This window comes from Phodopus roborovskii, unplaced genomic scaffold (assembly GCF_943737965.1).
Source record: "Phodopus roborovskii unplaced genomic scaffold, PHOROB, whole genome shotgun sequence".
Classification (NCBI taxonomy): Eukaryota; Metazoa; Chordata; class Mammalia; order Rodentia; family Cricetidae; genus Phodopus; species Phodopus roborovskii.
In genome coordinates, this window is record NW_026126558.1 from 22,780,283 (window position 1) to 22,800,720 (window position 20,438).

At 42.7% G+C, this 20,438-nt stretch overlaps 1 protein-coding gene across 5 annotated transcripts in view; it reads right to left on the minus strand.

Moving 5' to 3' along the window:
* Dus2 (dihydrouridine synthase 2) overlaps positions 1-20,438 on the minus strand; it is a 43,821-nt gene that overhangs the window by 11,454 nt on the left and 11,929 nt on the right. For all 5 annotated transcript variants that reach the window (XM_051201397.1, XM_051201396.1, XM_051201395.1 and 2 more), the window contains 6 exons: positions 12,223-12,314; positions 10,690-10,733; positions 9,386-9,446; positions 7,627-7,674; positions 1,264-1,329; positions 1,053-1,123 (listed from right to left, as the gene is read on the minus strand). In XM_051201397.1, the coding sequence (XP_051057354.1) occupies positions 1,053-1,123; positions 1,264-1,329; positions 7,627-7,674; positions 9,386-9,446; positions 10,690-10,733; positions 12,223-12,314 (382 nt within the window). The remainder of the gene's footprint in view (positions 1-1,052; positions 1,124-1,263; positions 1,330-7,626; positions 7,675-9,385; positions 9,447-10,689; positions 10,734-12,222; positions 12,315-20,438) is intronic.

The following is a 20,438-nucleotide window of genomic DNA, read 5'->3' on the forward strand; positions in this document are numbered from 1 at the left end:
TGGTGTGGTGGCTCATGTCTATCATCCCAGCCTTGGGAGGCTAAGGCTGAAGGATTGAAAGTTCAGGCCAGCCTAGGTTGTATAGTGAACCCCTGTCTGTCTCCACAAAGAGAGTAAGAGCAACAGAGGTAGAGACAGAGAGAGATATGATTATTGTGGTGAATACTTATAATCCCAAAATTTAGGAGATGGAGGATAAGAGGATCAGGGGTTCAAGGTCAGCCTCAGCTATAGGTCAATTTGAAGCCAGTCTAGGCTCTATGAGATTTTATAACAGCAAAACCAAACCAAAAACAGAAATGGACTGGGGATATACCTCAATGGAAGAGCACTCCCTAGCATATACAAGACCCTGGATTTAATCCCCAGCACTTTAAAAAAAAGAAAGAAAGACAGAAAGGAGGGAAGGGCAGAAGAAAAAACAAGATTCAAAATTTTAGTTCTGCCATTTCCTGGCTATGTGATACAATTTTCAGCAAACTGCACCACCTCTACAACTTACACATCCTTCAGGCTGGGTCCTTCCCCTTCCTCCAGTGTTTCTTTTATTTCTTGACAGGGTTTCCCTGTGTAGCCCTGGCTGTCCTGGAACTCACTCTGTAGATCAGGCTGGCTTCAAATTCACAGAGATCTGCCTGTCTCCTCTACCTCCACGCTGGAATTAGAGGCATATGTCACCATCACCTGGCCTCTCTTGTGGGTTTTTGTTTGGTTTTTCGAGACAGGGTTTCTCCATAGCTTTGGAGCCTGTCCTGGAACTCACTCTGCAGATCAGGGCTGGTCTCAAACTCACAGAGATCCGCCTGTCTCTGCTGGGATCAAAGGTGTGCGCCGCCACCGTCCAGCTCCCTCCTGTGTTTCTAATACTTGAAGTTGTGCCTACTTATTGAATAAACAAATGCAAATCCATGCAGAGTTTGAATGTTCTCTGGATTCGCAGGCTATCAGAGAGGTAGGCAGAGTTAGGCTAAATACACAGAGAAGCTGATTGTCACATATGGTCTGTTGAGGAATCTCCCTGCCAGTCAATCACTAAGAAGGTAAACACTCACCTCCCATGAACTGCAATGGCTGAAATGCCAGTCCTCTCTATCCGCTTCACAAGGTTCAGGGTATCTTCTAGCTGGGTAAGAAAGATTACAGCACAAGGTGGTCATTAAAGACTCAAGGGAGTAGCTGCCGACTCCTAAAGTAGGCTCAGTTCTGCCACCACATCTATCACCATCTGAGAGAATAACCTTCAGATAAATAACATGTCCTTACCGATGGCAGGATTCGGATTTTACAGGTCACAGGTTTGTGTGTTCCTTTAACAAGAGTGCTGAGGATCTGCAAAGAGGAGTAGACAGGAACATTTGTCTCTTCTGGGACAAACCACCACACTGCTTGCACTAGTTAACACAGCTACAAGACCCATGCATACCAGTAGAAGGACAGTTTGTATATGTGTGACTACTTGCAGTTAACTGTTGTGTGTATTTACATGTAAATTCCATGGGACAAGGATTCTATCTCTATTCCATGCTAAAATCCCAACACTAGCAAGTCCCTACATGGTACATAAATGTATACATATACACACATGTTAAATACACTGAAGGAAGAAGTGAATGGATCTGCATGTAGTCCTGTGTGAAACACAATAATCCTTTGCCAGGAAAAATACCAGTATTAACTGGAGAGCTTGAGTAGCACAAACTCTTAAATCCTACCTCATTGTTTTCTGAATAGGTCTCTTGGACAGAGGTTAGAAACCTGTGCTTTCCTTGCATAGGACTCACCTAGGCCCTCTGCATACATGATACAGTTATGTAGACTGGTCCTTTTATGGGACTCCTAACAGTGTGAGTAGAGGCTGTCTCTGACTCTTTTACTGGCTTTTGGGACCCCTTTCCTCATACTTGGTCACCCTGCCCAGCCTTACTGCATGGGGGAGCTTTTACACTCACTACAACTTGATGTACCATGCTTTGTGGTATCCACGAGAGAACTGCCCTTTCCTGAACAGAAACAGAGGAGTGGATGGGACTGGGGGTGGGGGGACAGAGGAGGGGTTGGAGGCAAGAACTTGGAGGAGAGAAGGGAAGGGAAACTGTGGCCAGGATGTAAAATAAAAATATAGAAACCTGTGCTTTCAAAATCATCGCCAAACACTCTCAATGTAACCCTGAGGTTATAAACACAGCTGGTTATGACCGACAGCTTTCTTCTTCTCTTCCTCCTCTTCTTTTTTCTCCCGAGACAGGGTTTCTCTGTATAACCCAGCTGTCCGTCTCTGTAGACCAGGCTGGCCTCAAACTCTGAGACCCACCTGCCTCTGATTTCCCAGTGCTGGGATTAAAGGTGGGCACCACCACTGTCCAGTGGCTGACAGCTTCTTTTCTGAATAAAAGGAATATTCCAAGTGCTATCCCAGAACTGAAGAATGAGAAAGGAAGATCTTTAAGGGCCTAGGCCCTATCCTCATGAATCCTCTCTTTTGAGAAGTTAGATACACAAATATATAAACTATAAGAGGAAAATACAACACATTCAATGTATTTTTCACTGCTTCTTATACAACAATTAGAAAAAGTTTCAAAGAAAGATCAAGTAGTCCATGACAAGGCAACATGAAAATCAGAGATCAAAAGAAATATAAATGACAAATAATGTCTGTGGCATTGCTATCTTCTTTCTACATCAAAAATTTCAGGCCAGACACAAGAGAGGGAAGGTGATCTAAACTGCCCTCTTCCAAGAACTGTATTTCTTTCTAACCAACAGAGCAACTATCTGATAGGCGAGAGTGCTTGCATCTATGATTCTAGACAGATGGGGGCAGCAGAGAGCCAATTACAGTAAAACAGATGTAAGATCTGAGGAATGCCACTCAAGTCAGGCCAGGAAACACTGTTGAAAGGCAGACAATTCACCAGCAAGTCCAGTAGGAAGGAACCTTCTCCAGGTGCTACCTCTGACAGCAGACTAGATCTGATTTCTGACAGCCATTCTGGCAAGCTTTAAAGGAACACTTGCACTTTAAGGAAGGGGACTGCCAGGCTCATGAGGATATATCACAAAAATTCTCAGTCTAGCTAGGGCATGGCAGTACATGCCTCAGTACTTGGGAGGTAGAGGCAGGAGGGACAGGAGTTCAAGGTCATTCTTCACTACATAAGGAGTAGAAGGCCAGCCCGGACATTGTGAAATCCTTCTTCAAAATACACAAATCAATAAACATCTCCAGAAGGTTCCCTTTGAAATGTGATGACAAAAATAAGTAGCTTGATACAATGTTCAGTCTTTAAGAACTTCCTTTTGATTTATTCTAAGTAACTCTAGGTACTTTCTTTAGAATTTCTGTTCATATACACATTGAAGACCAGGAAGGAAATTAGGGAAGTAAAAGACCTAGCTACTTAGTAGGATCACACCAGGGAGAAATGGGCACCCCTCCCCCTTTGTAACTGAGACAGGGTGTCTCTGCTTAACAGCTTTGGCTGTTCTGGAACTCACTCTTTAGACCAGGCTGGCTTCAAACTCACAGAGATCCTCCTGCCTCTGCCTCCCGAAAGCCGGGATTAAAGGTGTACTCCACCACTGACCAGCTTCCTAAGGCTGTCTTATCAAAAGGTAGTAGCATGAAATTCATGAAGCTCTAAATCATGCCACATGTCTCTGAGAGAGGAGGGAAAGGACCAGAAACATAGATCTAAGGAGTAGAACAGTATCTCAACCCACAGGTAGACGGGCCCACTGCCACCCTGATGTATAAGATCCCCCTTCTCTCTCAAAAAAGAAAAAAAGAAAAGAAAAGAAAGGAAAGAAGGCAAAGGGATGGAAGAAAGAAAAATAGAGAAAAAGAAAGAAACTTGTCACTGTAAGTTCTCTGCCCAAACCCCACATTTTGGTTTTGGAGATGGGTTTCACTGTGTATCCCAGACTAGCCTGGACTCCCTTAGAGTCCAATCCTCTGCTTCAGCTTCTTGAATACTGACTGAGACTAAGTGTCTGCTACCTTTCTTTTTTAGTTTTGTTTTTTGAGGCAAGGTTTCTCTGTGTAGTTTTGGCTGTTCTGGAACTTAGTTTGTAGACCAGACTGGTCTTAAACTCAGGGGTCCACATGTCTCTGACCCACTCACCAGTTTCTGGGATTAAAGGTGTGTGTCACCACACCTGACTTAAAAACACTTTTAAGTGTAATTACTTCAGTTACATTCACAGTGGTACAGCCACCATCACTATGTATTGCCAATTTTTTTTTTCCTGATCCTATATGAGCATCTATGAGAGAGTTTTCAAAGTACCCAAAAAGCTCTCAGCCAGTACCCAGCTTGCAAGTACAGTGTGGGCCTGAACTGAATCCTGCCACACATGACTAAGTCACATCTTAACTTCATTGTGGAAGCCTGCATTGCCTTTTCATGAGGTAAACCTCATTTACTACTCTAAGCTGACCCATGTGACAGTAGCAGAATGAACTAAGCCTCTGAGATGGAATGCATCACAGCTGCCTCTTGACAAATGTGGCTCATTAAAGCGGGGCGGGACAGACCCAAACATCATTGGCCTAAGAAGTGAGGAGGATGGACGAGAGTGAAAACACCTGTGTCACGCGTCCACCATAGCCTCCTATGAGGCGTTTCCTACTTGTGTGAACCCACCTTAGGCTCACAGTTATGCACTTCATTATGCACAGGGATGTCTGAGTGCAGGTTCTAAAGTTCAGGTGATTATTGAACTGTGGCTAAATGCTTACAGCTACCACAATCGACAGGCTTTGATGGCACATACTTTCAATCCCAGCACTTAGGAGGCAGAGGCCAGCCTGATCTACAGAGCAAGTTCCAAAGTAATACAGAGAAACCCTGTCTTGAAAAAACAAAACAAGCAAACAAAACTACCACAACAGTCACCTTTAGCCTGAGGTGTCACTAAGAAAGGGCAGGAATGCTGTGGTTAGGAGTTGCAGAACCATAGCTCTGAAGTTGGCTTTGTCTGCCACATATTTGGAACAGGTCTTATGCAATTCACTGTTTTCTCTCTGTGCTTTGTTTTTAGTCTATTTGAGACAAGTTCTCATATAGTCCAGCCTGGCTTTGAACTCCTGCTGTTCCTGCCTCCTCCTTCTCCCAGTTGCTGGGATTTCAAATATAAATAAATATAAATATATATGTATATAGCATGTACCACATTCAATTCAGTTTCAATAAAATATTCTGGTTTTGTGTGTCTGAATTTCATTTTTATATTTTGATTGTTTTTTAGATGTCTGTTTACTTTGGGTTTTTAGTTTAATATTTTTTATCAAAAAGATTAAAAACTGAATTGATCTGGTGGTATGTGGTGGTTGAGGTGAGAAATGTCCCCATAGACTCGGGCATTTGAACACTTGGTTTCCAGCTGGTGTTGCTTTTTTGAAATGTTATAGAGAGAAACCACCTTGATGGAGAAAGTATGTCCCTTGGAGACAGGCTTTGAAAGTTAAAAGCCTTGCATAGCTTCTTGCTCCTGTCCCATTGCTGCCATGCCTCCCACCCTAATGAACTCTTATCTCTCTGGAACTATACGTCCATTAAACTCTTCCTCCTGTTTTGTTTTGTTTCGTTTTGTTTTGAGACAGGGTTTCCTTGTGAAGCTCTGGATGTCCTGGAACTCACTATGCAGTCCAGGCTGGCCACAAACTCAGAGAGTCACCTGCCTCTGCCTCCCAAGAGCTGGGATTAAAGGCATGCACCACCACCCAGCCAACTCTCCCTTAAGTTGCCTTGGTCATGGTACCTTATCACAACAACAGAAAGGTAACTAATGTATAGTGCTAATGTAGGAGAATTATTTGAGGCCAGGAGTACAAGACTAGCATGGGCAACACAAGTAAACACTGCCTCAGACAGAGAAAGAGAGAGAGAAGACAAAGTGCAAATGCCTGCCATATCTACTTCAAGAGACTTAAGAATAAATGAAATACTGTAATGGCCATTGAAAAGAAGCTACTTCATTGTGGAGTATTATTTTAACATGTATTACATTTGTTTATGCTGTGGAACATTTGTTTAATGATGCAAAGATCTGTTGTATTCTTTTATGTTGCATTTGTTTAACTCTGTGAAGCTGTGTTACTTTGCCTGTCTAAAACACCTGATTGGTCTAATAAACAGCTGAATGACCAAAAGCTAGATAGGAGAAAGGATAGGCAGGGCAGGTAGGCAGAAAGAATAAATAGGTGAAATCCAGGGAAGAGACAATCAAGTAACAAAAGGAGGAGGAGAGGAAGACAGCCACACAGTAAGCCATGGAGTAAGAAGTAAAGAAAGGTATAAAATAGAGGACCATAAAAGCCCAGAGGCAAAAGGTAGATGGCATAACTTAAGAAAAGCTGGCTACAAACAAGCCAAGCTAAGGCCAGGCATTTATAAGAAGGAGTGAAGTGTCTGTGTATTTATTTGGGAGCTGGGTAGCAGGCCCCCCAAAAGAGTAAAGAGAAAAAAACCAAAAACAAACTTACATTATGGTGCCCCATGTGACTGGTAAATTAAGAAAGAAAAGTAGTACTATGGCAAGGCTGTTACCCACACAAGCCCAGGCAGCCCACAGCACTAGTTATCAAAGCCAACCTACCTCCTGGCCCTCATTAAGTTCATTTGTAGACTCTCCAAAGGATGGAAAACAAAGGGAGATTAACTTCAGCTTGCCTCATATAGCCCTGGCCTGGTCTGCTCTCAAAGGGCACTCATGAGGCCAAAGCAGGAAGACTGCTAAGAGTTCAAGGCCAGTCAGAATTATATAGCAAATTATCATCTCAAAAAAAAAAAAAAAAAGGGATGGGGGAGCAGGGGATGATGGGAAGTGGCCTCATCCAGACCCCTAGGAGAGGCCTGTCCATCTACACACAAAGACTTTTGAACATGCCCCTACCCAAAGTGATCTGCCTTCTGCTCAGATTATCCTGGAGGGAAAGAATCAACATAGAGGAGGCCATATCTGAGTTTTTAGGCCCTCTGGGTCTCAGGTAGCATGTCCCTATCTATATAGCCCCTTTATATAACTGAAGGCTGTTACAAGGTTTCCTAAATCTAGGTGCACATCAAATTTATTTCTTAAAAATTTTCAGGCCAAGCCAGGCAGTGGTGGCTCACACCTTTAATCCCAGCACTCGGGAGGCAGAGACAGGCGGATCTCTGTGAGTTCGAGGCCAGCCAGGTCTACAGAGTGAGTTTCAGGACAGGCTTCAAAGCTATACAGAGAAACTCTGTCTCAGAAAACCAAAGGGGGGGGGATTCAGGCCAAAAATTAGATAACTAAAATAAATTTTTGTCAGGCCAGGGCTAGAGAGATTTCTCGGCAGTTAAGAATGCACAGTGTTCTTGCAGAGGGTCTGAGAACAGTTCCCAGCACCCATACCAGGTAGCTCACACACCACCTTAACTCCATCTCCAGGGAATCTGATAATCTCTTCAGGGATTGCATGTATATGGTACAGACACATATGCAGGCAAAACACCCATAACATAAAAAAATTAATTAAACTTCCTTTCTCTGGGCCCCAATTAGAGAGTCTAGGTAGACTTCAGCAAATCCGGAGAGAAATTTTAAGTAACTCTAACTCACAGCATGTACGAGGACCCCACTGTCAATGTCACTTACCTTCTCAATCTTGTCAGGGTCTGACAATAGAGCAGCTCCCATTCCTCCCTAAGAAGAAACACACAGAAGGCATTACGATTGAAGGGTGATCCATTGAAGGACAACGGTCTCAACCACAATATGGCAACACGGTGTAGCAACGAGGTAGCCAAGGTCCATTGGAAACTGGCATTTTCCTAACCACACAGGAAGGTAGAGCATTGTCGGTGCCCACCATCAGGAGCCAGAATGTGATGAATCCAGAAAACTATCACTCTAACCATTTTTACAAAACCATGTATCAATTTAGAAGTGGGCACTAAAATTTTTCTTTTTAGGATTTCACGTCCCCATTGAGAACTCTGAGTCATAACAAACTGAACCCACCATCTACTGTATCCTTAAAACAAAGAGACCACGTGAACATAATGGCACACATACTTAAGAGGTTGAGTCAAGAGGATCAAGAGTTTAAAGCCAGCCTCAGCTACACAGTGGTGAGTTCAAAGCTAGCTTGTACTTCATAGATAAATGCAATGTCAAAACAAGAACAAAAACAAAAGTCCAGCAAATGAAAGCCACCAACTCACAGAGCAACTTAAAGTTTGACAATGACAACAATGGCTCTCTCTCTCTCTTTTAAAACTTTTTAACATTTATTGTGTATGTGTGTGTATGTGTGTGTGCTTACTCCCGGATCAGAGGACAACTTGCACGTGCACCCTGGGGTTTAAACTCAGGGCATCAGGCTTGGTGAAAGCATCCTTATCAGGTGAGGCATCACTCCTGCCAATGCTTGTTTCTTGATGATAGACTTATTTATCAATAATTTTCCTGATTTTTTTCATAATCAGATAATAGTATGAATTACTTTGTGTTTTATTTTGTTGACACAGGATCATGTTATATAACCCTGGATGAGTTCAAGCTGGCTTTGAACTCATTACAGTCCTCCTGCCTCAGTCTTAGTGCTGAGATTACAGTTGTAAACAACATTATCTAGCTAATGTGAGTTACTTTAATAAATCACGAGTGGGATATATATATATATCTCACATCACATGCCCTCAGAGCCCAGAAAGTTTCAAGCCTCTTGGAGGTTGAGTTATAGGTGATTATGAGCTACTTGACTTGTTTGCTAGGAACTGAAGTCGGGTCCTCTAGGAGAACAGCAAGCACTCTTAACTACTGAGTCATCTCTCCAGCCCCAGAGGGAGGATCGTTATCAATTTAATTTTATTTACTGTTACTTCATGTATGTATGGTATGTGAGGAGGGGGCACATGCATGTCACAGTGCACGTGTGGAGGTCAGAAGACAACTTTCAAGAGTTGACTGTCTCCTTCCACAGTAGTATTCAGAGACTGAATGCATATCATCAGGCAATACTTTTACCCACTGAGGCAGCTGAGACTGCAAAAGTCTGAATTCATTGAGAGTAAAGTACAGGGACTGGATATGTAGCTCTGTTGGTAGAATTCTTGCTTAGCATACATGAAGTCTTAGATTAAACCCTAGCACCTCATAAAACTGGTTGTGGTGGCAACATTGGGAGGAGGTAATGGCTCATAAGTTCAAGGTCATTCTGTAGCTCAGGCTAGCCTCCAACCTTGGCCTTTGCAAGATCAGATTATGAATATGTGCCATCATACCCAGCCTAATAACAACCCTTTGAGCATTTTCCTTATCCAGCACAAGGTCTATCCCAGAGCCAGGTACTATACTGAGCTGTCATGTACAATTAGCCTCATTTATAATGAATATAAGGAAATCATTTTACCTTAGTGGAGTATTCTTTTGGACAGCCCATGTTGACATCAATACCAGCTACATCATTTTCTCTGGAAAAACATGAAGGAGAAAAGGTAATAAATATTCTACTTGAGGGGAAAAAAAAAATAGGTGAAAGATAAAGGGGTTCTGTACTCCTGATTCTCCTGGGCCGGAAACACACTAATTCTCAACAACAAAGGCTGAAAATCAGAAAAGAAGCCCATCCCCAAACTGTCTCATCTGAGCAGAGCTCCAGAAGAAAGACATAACGAATACACATCTATAGAGAGCTGGATGTAGAGGACTTTTCTACACTGAGGGTTGTACCAGGTAGTTCAAATGCTGTCTGATTCCATCCTAGGACTATCATTTCAACTGGGATACTGGAAGCCATTTGTCAATGTAGAAAAGTGGTATGAGCATAGAGCCATTGCCAGAGCATATCTTCTATAATGGTTACTGAACTGAGCCAGGTATGGTGGCACACATATGTAATCCCAACACTCAGGAAGAGGCAGGAAGATCACATCTGAGGCAAACCTGGACTACGCAGGAGAGAAAAAGAGGAGGTGGTAGTGGTGCTGGTGGTAGTTGTAATAGACAAGCTTAATTTGCTGAGCTGCACAATTGGTTACTACAAACAATTCTCTGATATAGAAAGGATCCTCATTTATCCATTGGTTTATAGCAGTCTGTGCTAGGCAGTAATTATAGCCCAAGTTCTTTCTTACTCTCACAGTAACCAACCCACAAGAGCTAACATGAAGCACTCATGATGGGCCACATATTGCAAAGACACAGCATGCATCATTTCACTTGCTGCTTCCTATAATGGCAAAGGCTGATAGGCATCAATTTATAAATAAGAGGACAAAGTTCTCAATGATAATAGATAATTTACCTAAGTTCACAGTTAGCAAAGAGCAGAGCCAGAATTCCAACTGAGCTCAGCTTTAACTCCGAGGCCATCACTCTCACTTTGCATTCTCCTGATTGTTAACTCAGGAAGGAATATATCTTATCTACAGTTCATGAGGGTTAGCTTCAGGACTCCCAGAAAAGTCCCTGGAAAGGGAAACTCATGAATAAACACTAAAATGAGGGCTCAGTATAGAGGATCCCTAGGATACAGCCATGTGGGTATATAAGAATCCCAGGCCAACCTTTGGATACCACAGGGAAAGAAACCCAATACCCTTCACCTGAAAACAGAAAGTAAGGGGCTAGGAAGCAAAAGATGGGTTGCTAGTGACATTAAGGTCTCACAGCTTACAGAAGAGACAAGGCATTCCCAAGGAGGGAAGAACTTACACAAGCCTGGCCACAGCAAGGGCTCTCTCTGCGTCTGAAGTCCCCTGGGAACACAAGAAACTACATCAACCTGTCTTGACACAAGTGCACACATGTAGACAAACACACCTATTGGTATCTTACACACATACATACATGCATGTATGCATGCATATGCCAGAAAGTATAAGAGTCAGGCCCAGTTGGGACACATAAAATAAAATAATAACAACTAAAAAAAAAAAAAAAAAAAAACCAGTCAGGCAGTACACTAGACTTGCTCACCAACAAAGGAAAAAGATGAACTTGGAAAGACTAAACAGTCTCATCAATGAGACTGTTATTTTCAAACAGAGGCTGGAAAGGTGGCTCAGTAAATAAAATACTTGCTATGTAAGCATGAAGCTCAGAGTTCAGATCACTAGCACCCATATAAAAGCCAGTAAGATGGCTCAGTGGGTAACTGCACTTGCTGCCAAGAATGTCAACTTGAGATATATCCTCAGGACGCATAAGGTAGGGGAACTGATTGCTGCAAGTAGTGCATTTTGGCACACATGTGTCACACACTCTCTCACACACTCACACACACACACACCCTAAGTAATGTCATAAAATTTTATTTAAAACAAGTGGGCAGAAGTGGCAGCCTGTATGCAATCCCAGTGCTCATGAGGCAGAAACGGAGGGTCCCTGGAGCAAGCTGGCTAGCTAGACTCGCCAGCTCAGCAAGCTCTGGGTTCATCAAGAGACCTGCCTCAGCCAACAGAGTAAAGAACAGTCATGGAAGATATCAGATATCAACTTCATAGGCACGCACACACGCACGCATGCATGCTTGAGCGTCACATACCAAAAATGGGGGAAAAATTTAGAGCACATGATCAGATCACTTAAATTCTACAATTAATATTTTGCCATAAATTTTGTCTATCAATTGTTACTAAATTTTTAAAATATCTAAATGTCATTCAGGAGCCATTCCTAAACAAACACCAAGTTATGCCTAAAGAAAGGGAGAAAAACTAGTCAGGTGTGGTGGTGCACACCTTTAATCCCAGCAGAGGCAGGAGGATCTCTGAGTTCAAGACCACCTGGTCTACATAAAGAGTTCCAGGACAGCCAGGACTACACAGAGAAACTCTGTCTTGGAAAAAAAAAAAGAAAAATCAGAGAAAAGCTATATTATAATTATATCTATGACACAAGTCTTTTGATATAAACTACATAAAAACACTTTGGCCAGAATAATCAATCCTAAGGATTAAAAAAATAAATACAGAAGTCATACAAAAAAATAATTCCTATAATTAAATAAGTTTGAGACTGGAGGTATGAAACAGATTGCAACATCTTGAATTCCACAGTCTCAAATAGTGTACCCAATCATGAACGAACCTTGTAAAAACTTTCAAGCCAAATACATAGGCTGCCACCACTGTACAGTGTATTACAGGCATCCAACCCTGGCAGGTATAGGCAGGAATTAGAGAATTCCAGGGAACAGGGAGCCTCAGATGGACACTAGACACTGGAGTGGGAGGTGTCTCTTACCATCTGGAAAACCACCTTGTTCTGTTCTCTTTCACAGGTACGGAAAACGACTCGGTCATCTGGAGCAACAAAGTCCACTGTGCTGAGCACCTCTGTAAGAAAATACAAACCACCCTGTTAAGATGGAAGTTCAATCCAGCCTAGGCCTTGGAAGCCACAGCAAAGCTACAACCTGGAAGGGAGGAAAGTGTATTCTAGATATATATTCTTCTATCTCTCATTCCTTGGCTCCTTTTGGGGGGGGGGGGTTGAGGTAGGGTTTTTCAGTGTAACAGCCTTGGCTGTCCTAGAAATTGCTCTGTAGACCAGGCTGGCATCAAACTCACAGAGATCGGCCTGCCTTGGGCTCCCAAGTGCTGGGATAAAAGGCGTGTGTCACCACACCTGGCTTGATACATGTTTTGTTTTTTATTTATTTTTTTTTAAAGATTCATTTATGTATTATGAATATAGTGTTTTGCCTGCATGCCAGAAGAGGGCACCAGAACTCACTACAGATGGCTGTAAACCACCAGGTGGTTGCTGGGAACTGAACTCAGAACCTCTGGAAGAACAGCCAGTTCTTAACCTCTGAGCCATCTCTCCAGCCCAATATATATCCTTCTTAAAGGAAATAAATATGCACTTAGAAGCTTTTTGAGCTGCTGCTGATGTTCTCTATTCAGAGTGACAGTAGCTCATTTTACAATTATTTGATAAGTAGCATGTTTATATTAATATTCTGTAATTTTTAACATATTATTAGCATTTTAGCTAGGAGGAAGGGACATAGATGAAACTTGAGCCCAAAATGCTCTAGAAAGTAGCATTCTAAGGTTATCTAAGTTATCATTTCTTAATTATGTAGTGTCCAGGCATCATGACTGAAGACTGACTACACGCCAGTCAGCCTTATTCACTTATTTACTAAAACGTATTTATGACCTGCAAATCAATATTCTCAATATTTTTAATCATTCATAGACAGACAAATGTGGCAAAAAAAAAATTTGAGTCACTTTCCCAGATGAGGTCAAACAAAGCAACATTGTTTGTTTTCATACTGTAGTATCCCTCGGAGTCAGGCATTGATGGTACATACCAATAATCCTACCACATGGGAGGCAGAGGCAGGAAGATCAGAAGTTCAGACTCATCTTCAACTACACAATGAGTTCAAGACCAGACTAGGCTATGAGACCCTGTCTCAACAACAACAAAAAAAATTCTCTATAAGTCACAGTTAGTGATTTCTTGCATTTTTGTTTTATATTGGTATTCTCATTGTTTAAAATGACTCCAAGCAAATCTCTAAGTTAGAGGCCAGTCTGGGCTACAACAAAGTGAGTTTCAGGAAGGCCAGAGCTATACAGAGAAAGCCTGTCTTGAAAAAAACAAAACAAAATAAAATGACTCCAAGCCTAAAAAGTGATTAGTGTTTCTAATACTGTTTCCTTCTTTTTAATTAAAAAAAAATGTTATTTTTATTTTATGGATATGGGTGTCTTGCCTGCACATACATCTGTATACCACTTGTGTGCCTGCTGCCCTCCAAGGCCAGAGAGGGCATTGGGTCTCCTGGGTCTGGAGTTACAGATGGTTGTGAGCTGCCATATAATACTGAAAATTGAACTGGGATCCTCTGTAAGAACAACCAGTGCTCTTAACCACTGACCCATTTGTGTACCCTTCTAATACTGTTTCTAATCACAAAAAGGCTGAGGTGAGCTTAGTCAACAAAATACATGTGCTGGAAATTTTCTATTTTTATTGCTGTTGCTTTGTGAACCTCCCAACTCCCTGCCCACCTTTTGATAGACAGGGTCTTCCTATATAGCCCAAGCCTTGAAGTCTTGACATTCCTGCCTGTGCCTTCTAAAAGCTGGAATTATTCTTTCTCAGTGACCTTCCATATGCTAGGTAAATGTTCTACCACTGAACTGTATCCCCAATCCTAGATAACCTTCATTCAGGCATGAAACTATACTGCTATTGTCTGTGATGTATATGTGTACATATACATGCTGTGGTATATATGAAACAGCATGACTTTGAATAGCAACACATGTAAAACTGATTAAAAAATGACCAGAGCCTTAAGGGCTTAAAATTTTGTCTTTATAACTTTTTATTTTGTATGTATGCATGTTCTGTCTGAATGTATATCTATGCACCGCGTGCATGCAGTGCCCCTGGGTGTAGTAAGAAATGTTTTTCTCTCCACCCAGCTTCCAAGTAAATCACACACAGACATGGAGGGTTATTCTTAGTTATAAGTGCCCGACCTTAGCTTAGCTAATTTCTAGCCAACTTTTCTTAACTTGAATGAATCTGTCTACCTTTTCCCTCTGGGCTTTTATCTTTGTTACTTCTGTATACCTTACTTTCCTTCTTACTCGGTGGCTGGCTGGGTGGCTGGGTGGCTGGGTGGCTGGGTGGCTGGGTGGCTCAGTGGCTGGCCCTTGACTTCCTCCTCTCCTTGTTCTCTTGCTGCTCTCTTACTGGGTTTTTTCTCCTCCTATTTATACTCTCTGCCTACCTGCCTCACTACTGGTCATTCAGCTCTTTATTAAGACTATCAGCTGTTTTAAACAAGCACAAAACACAGCTTCACAGAGTTTAACAAATGCAGCGTAAACAAAAGTCGCACACCTTAAAATAATATTCTACAACATTTGGGGGCCAGAAGAGTGTGTCAGATCCCCCAGAACTGCAGTAACAGTCCCTTGGTTTCATTTTTTTTCTCTTTTCTCTCTCTGTCCTCCCTCCTTTTCTCCCTCCCTCCCTCCATCCATCCCTCCCTCCCTCTCTCTCTTGACATGGTTTCTCCAAAGGAGTCAAGACCATATTGGAGAAACCCACAGAAACAGCTGACCCCGAGCTAGTGAGAGATCTCTGACTCAGGTCTGACAAATGGGGAACCTGCATAAGACCGAACTAGACTCCCTTAATATAGGTGACAATGATGTGACTGGGACAATGTATGAGGCCACTGGTAGTTGGTCCAAGATCTAACTCTAATGTACAAACTGACTTAGTGGAGCCCATTCTATATGGAAAGATACCTTGCCCAGCCTAGACACAGGGGTCTGCAGGGTAGAGAGGTGCCTTGGTCCTGCCTCAATGAGATGATGGGACAGACTTAGTAGATTTCCTAGGGGAGGATTTACTCTCTCCGAGGAGCAGATGGGAAGTGGGGGAGGCGGGGGTGGGGGTGGGGAGTGGGAGGAGAAGAGGGAGGGGGAACTGGGATTGGAATGTAAAAAATAAATTAATAATAAAAAATGCAAATAAAAAGAAAAAGGACATGTTTTCTCTGTGGTTTTGGAGGCTGTCCTGCAACTCTATCTGTAGACCAGGCTGGCCTTGAACTCACAGAGATCTGTTTGCCTTTACCTCCCAAATGCTGAGATTAAAGGCATGTGCCACAAGTGCCCAGTGGTTTGATTTTTTTTTTTAAAGACAAGATCTCAAATACTTCATGCGGGCCTTAAACTTGCCTTGAACTCCTGATTGTCCTGCTTTCTCCTCCCCATGCTGGGATTGAAGAGGTGTAATCCTAAACCCGGTGCTAAAATCTAATTTTGTATCTCTTTAGGACTGATGCTAGCATAATCAGTGTTCTTAGCAGCAACTTCATAGAAACATAACTACAAATACTCTGGCCATATCTCATATTGCTCTTTTTTTGGAGGGGGGTGGACAGGTTTCTGTGTAGTTCTGGCTGTCCTGGAGCTGGCTGTGTAGACCAACAGAACTCAAATTCACAGTTACTCTTGCCTCTGCCTCCCAAATACTGATATTAAAGATGTGTATCACCATATTTGACTCATCTATTCTTGTTTTTTGTTTTGTTTTATTAAAACACAGGGTCTTGTCTCTCATTTACTCTTCTTAAATTTTTTGTTTACTCTTTAGTAAGTACTATTAACTTTCAAAGAAGACTATTACATAAAAAAGATCCGATGTGGCAGATGACTGAATACATACATCTATGACAAGACTATCTTAAGAATCCCACAATACCAAGAGGACACCCATGTGGGCCAAAGGCTGCCATCTGGACCCAGAGCCAGTGTTCTGAGTCAGTCCACTCCAACATCTACTCCATTTACAAGCTGTTGGAGCACATGGAGGAGCTGGTCCTGCAGAATCAGATGCCACTACTGAATAGGGCTGGTCCTAGGCCCACCAGCCAGCCCTCAGCACAGAGCCACTGTGGGTGCAGCCCCTTCTGCCTGCCCTGCTGGGAGATAGGGAGACAGAGCAGTGGCGCTGCTTGCAGGCTGCAGCACAAAGGTTAAGCTCAGCAAGCCAATGTTGAGGGCTGAGAGGTGAGCAGCAGCCTGGAGGTCACACAGAACCATCCCCCCGGATGTCCTGCCTAGCTGCAAAGTCACCCTGACTCTGGGCAAACAGCAAGATACCTGAGATGAGCCTTGGCTAGTGTCTAGTATTTATGGGGTGTCAGAAACCAGACACCTTGAACCAGACCAATGACTCATTTTAATGAATATTTCCATGTAAAGCTGTTTGGGCAAAACAAATATACTGTGTAACACATTGCAGTTTCCAATGTCGCCATGATGAGCAAATATTAGATGGAGAGGTGGGGAAGATGGAAGAACAGATCAGTGAGTGCGTTGTGGAGAAAGGAAAAACGAGAGATGCAACGATACCAGTGACAGGTATGAGAGAAGGCTGTGGTCAAGGGGAAGGGGGAAACACAGCATTGCCGAGTAAGGTCAGCACACCTGGAGTTTTCACAGACTCAGTCCCCAAACACACCGTCCATCTAAACAATCACCCTGGCTCTGAGCCATGTTGATGTCTGTGGTCTGTGCCAAGGGCCATGTTGGGGCCCGTGGTCCTGCTGCAGCTGGGGTTGTGTTGATGCCTACAGCCAGTGTTAGCACCAAAGGCCATGCACATGTCCCTGGTCTTGCTAATGCTAAAGCCATGTTGTTGTCCACGGGAAGCCACGTTGATGTGAGTGGCCTGTGCTGGTGCCTGGGACCATACTGATGTGAGTGGCCTGTGCTACCACCTGAGGCCATGCTGATGTCTATGATTCTATGCTGCTGAGGGCTATGTTGGGTCCATAGTCTGAGCTGCTGTGGAGACCATTTGAGGTCCAAGATTGGTGCTGCCGAGGGAGTCCCTATGGATGTCCATGGTCTGTGCTGTCTCCTGAAACTAGGCTTTTTTTGAGGGAGAGGGGAGACTTTTAATGACTGTTTATATTTCCTAAGGAACTATAGGTTTATTTAAATTAGTCATCTGAAGCCAGGCAGTGGTGGCTCATGCCTTTAATTCCAGCACTTGGGAGGCAGAAGCAGAAAGATCTCTGTGAGTTCGAGGCCAGCCTGCTCTACAGAGGGAAGAATTCCAGGACAGGCTCCAAAGACAGACAGACAGACAGACAGACAGACAGACAGACACACACACACACACACACACAAAACAGCCTAGACAAGAAGCCATTGAAGAGAACTGTAGTGATATCTTGTTTGTACTCTAACAAATAAAGCTTGCCAGGAGATCAGAGTGCAGAGCTAGCCACTGGTTAACCATAGAGGTTACCTTTAAACCCAGCACTTGGGAGGAGGAAAGAGGAAGTGATATGTCTGGGCAAAGAGAGGAATATAAGGTGGGCTGAGCCAAAAGCTAGCCCCCTTTCAGTCAGAGGATTTCGTAGAGGTAGTGGCTGGCTCTGATCTTTCTGCTTTCACCCCCTACTACCTGACTGTGGGTATTTATTATTAAGACCAATTATAATTCATGCTACAAAGAACTCTTCAACTGTGATAAGGGCCAGGCAATGGTGGCACACACCTTTGATCCCAGCAATTGGAAGGCATAGGCAGGTGGGTCTCTATGAGTTCAAGACCAGTCTGATCTACAAATTGAGTTCCAGTACAACCAGAGCTATTACAGAGAAACCCCGTCTCAAAAACAAACAAAAACACAAAACAACAAAAACAAAACAAAACAAAAAAATTGAGTCAGGCAGTGGTGGCATACATCTTTAATCCTAGCACCTGGAAGGGAGGCAGATCTATGTGAGTTGAAAGCTAGCCTGGTCTATAGAGCGAGTTCCTGGACAGCCAGAGCTGTTACACAGAGAAACACTGTCTTGAAAAACAAACCTGATAAACATGCTGAAGTGTAGCTCTCCACAACTGATGGCTTCTGGAGGGAAGCAGGTGGAGGATTCAGTGTCCTTTAAGGGTCTGGCCGCTGGAAGTTTGACCATGCTCCAGTGGGTTTGTTAGCAACACATGCTACACTTGTGTGTTTTGTTTTTCTGTTCTTTCTTCTTTTTTTGGGGGGGGAGTGAGTCCACAGGGTGGCGGATAGATCTGGGAGGACTGGGAAGTATGATTGGGGTGCATTATTTGAAATTCCCAAATAATCAATAAAAATATTATGTTGGGGAAAAAAAAAAGAACACAGGAGATCTTTTAAGCATGTAAAGTACACCCATAAATAAAATCTATTAACATCATAGCACTTGACAGATAGGCAGTTATTGTAATCAGGTTCCAGACTAACTCTAACACAACTAACTCATGATGAAAATGCTGTTCAGGCAGTGGTGGCCCACACCTTTAATCCCAGTGCTTGGCAGGCAGAGGCGGGCAGATCTCTGAGTTTGCTGCCAGCCTGGTCCACAAAGCTACTTCTAGGACAGCCAAAGAAACTCTATCTCCAAAGACAGAAGAAAAGACTGAAACTCAGTATGTAAACAATACCACCTACCAAAATAAAACAAAGGTCTAATCCATCAAAGCCCATGCTTTTGGGAAAGTCTCTAAATGTACTAAGCTTGCTTTTTGGCTTCTGTAATTCAGTTTCTGGCTAATTGTTCTTGTTAACTGAAGTATGTCAACCCAGAACATGTGTTTTGTGCTCAAAAGCTAACTCTGAGAAAGGCTCAGGGCTACACTGGGATCCCAAGCATCATGCAGTGGATGAACAGCTAATAAAGACTTTCTACTGGCTTAAACCCATGTCTCAGCAGTCTTCTCTGGTGAATATCCCTCAACAGTTATAAAAGGTATGATAAAGGGATGACTTGTTGGGAAAGATAATTGATTCCTGACAGAGACAGCCACAGGTGGTAAGAAGTCTAAAAACCACACAAAACTGGCATGCGTATGATGCAACATTTTAACAGCAAAATATTGGAAAATCCCATTAAGAAGCTGATGATACCTATTTTGATATAGTCACCTATAGTTTCTGATGCAGAAAATGTCCTAGCAGAAAATGAACTGGCAAAGCAGTATGTGAGGCAGAATCCCCTGGGGGAAAGACAGATTTATATAGGCAAGTCACATCTATATATGAAAACTATGCTTACTGTGTATAGGAAAGTATACACTATTCCTTTTGTGATTTCCACTTTAGGTATGCGATTCTGGAGCAGTTTTGTTTTCTAGGTTATCCAGGCTGTAATACTAAAATTTATTTTGGACAAGGCCTCAAATTCCTAATCCCCTTGTCAAAGTGATGAGGCTGCCAGCATACATTACCACCACTGGCCGGCCCAGTAATACCAAAATGTGTTTGTTTATTTTAAGACAAGATTTCATTATGTACCTATGGCTGGCCTGGAACTCACTATGTAGACCAGGCTGGCCTAGAACTCACAGAGATCAGCCTGCTCTGCCTCCCAAGTGCTGAGATTAAAAGAGTACACCACTGTGCCCATCTCTGAATTTTTACAACACAAAATAAAATATAAATTTAATATAAATGGTACTATACAACTGAACCAGAGCACTTAAAAGGTAGAGGCAAGACTATCAATTCAACGGCATCCTCCACCACATAGCAAGTTCAAGGACAGCTCAAGAAAACAAACAAAATCTCTTGACTCTTAAAGATGACTGTGCTAATTAAAGCACAATCAAAGCCATCAATAAACCAGAAGGGAATCACAATGCTCACAACTACTTCCATCCCACAGAGCTTAAGTGTATGAAGTACTCCCTGGTACTTTATTTACCTCCTTTAAGCAAAAACCCAATGCTATGGATTAAGTAAAACTGGACTTATGATTTTCATTTCACTACTAAGAAACTGAAATGGAAACAAGACATGAGATTTTCCCAAGGTCACACAACTATTAGATGTCTGAGCTGGGCCCATACTAAAGTTATCCTTACTCCAATGCCTTTCAGCTCCTACCTACTCTATGAAATATGGAAATTTCTGTGCTGTCAAGTCTA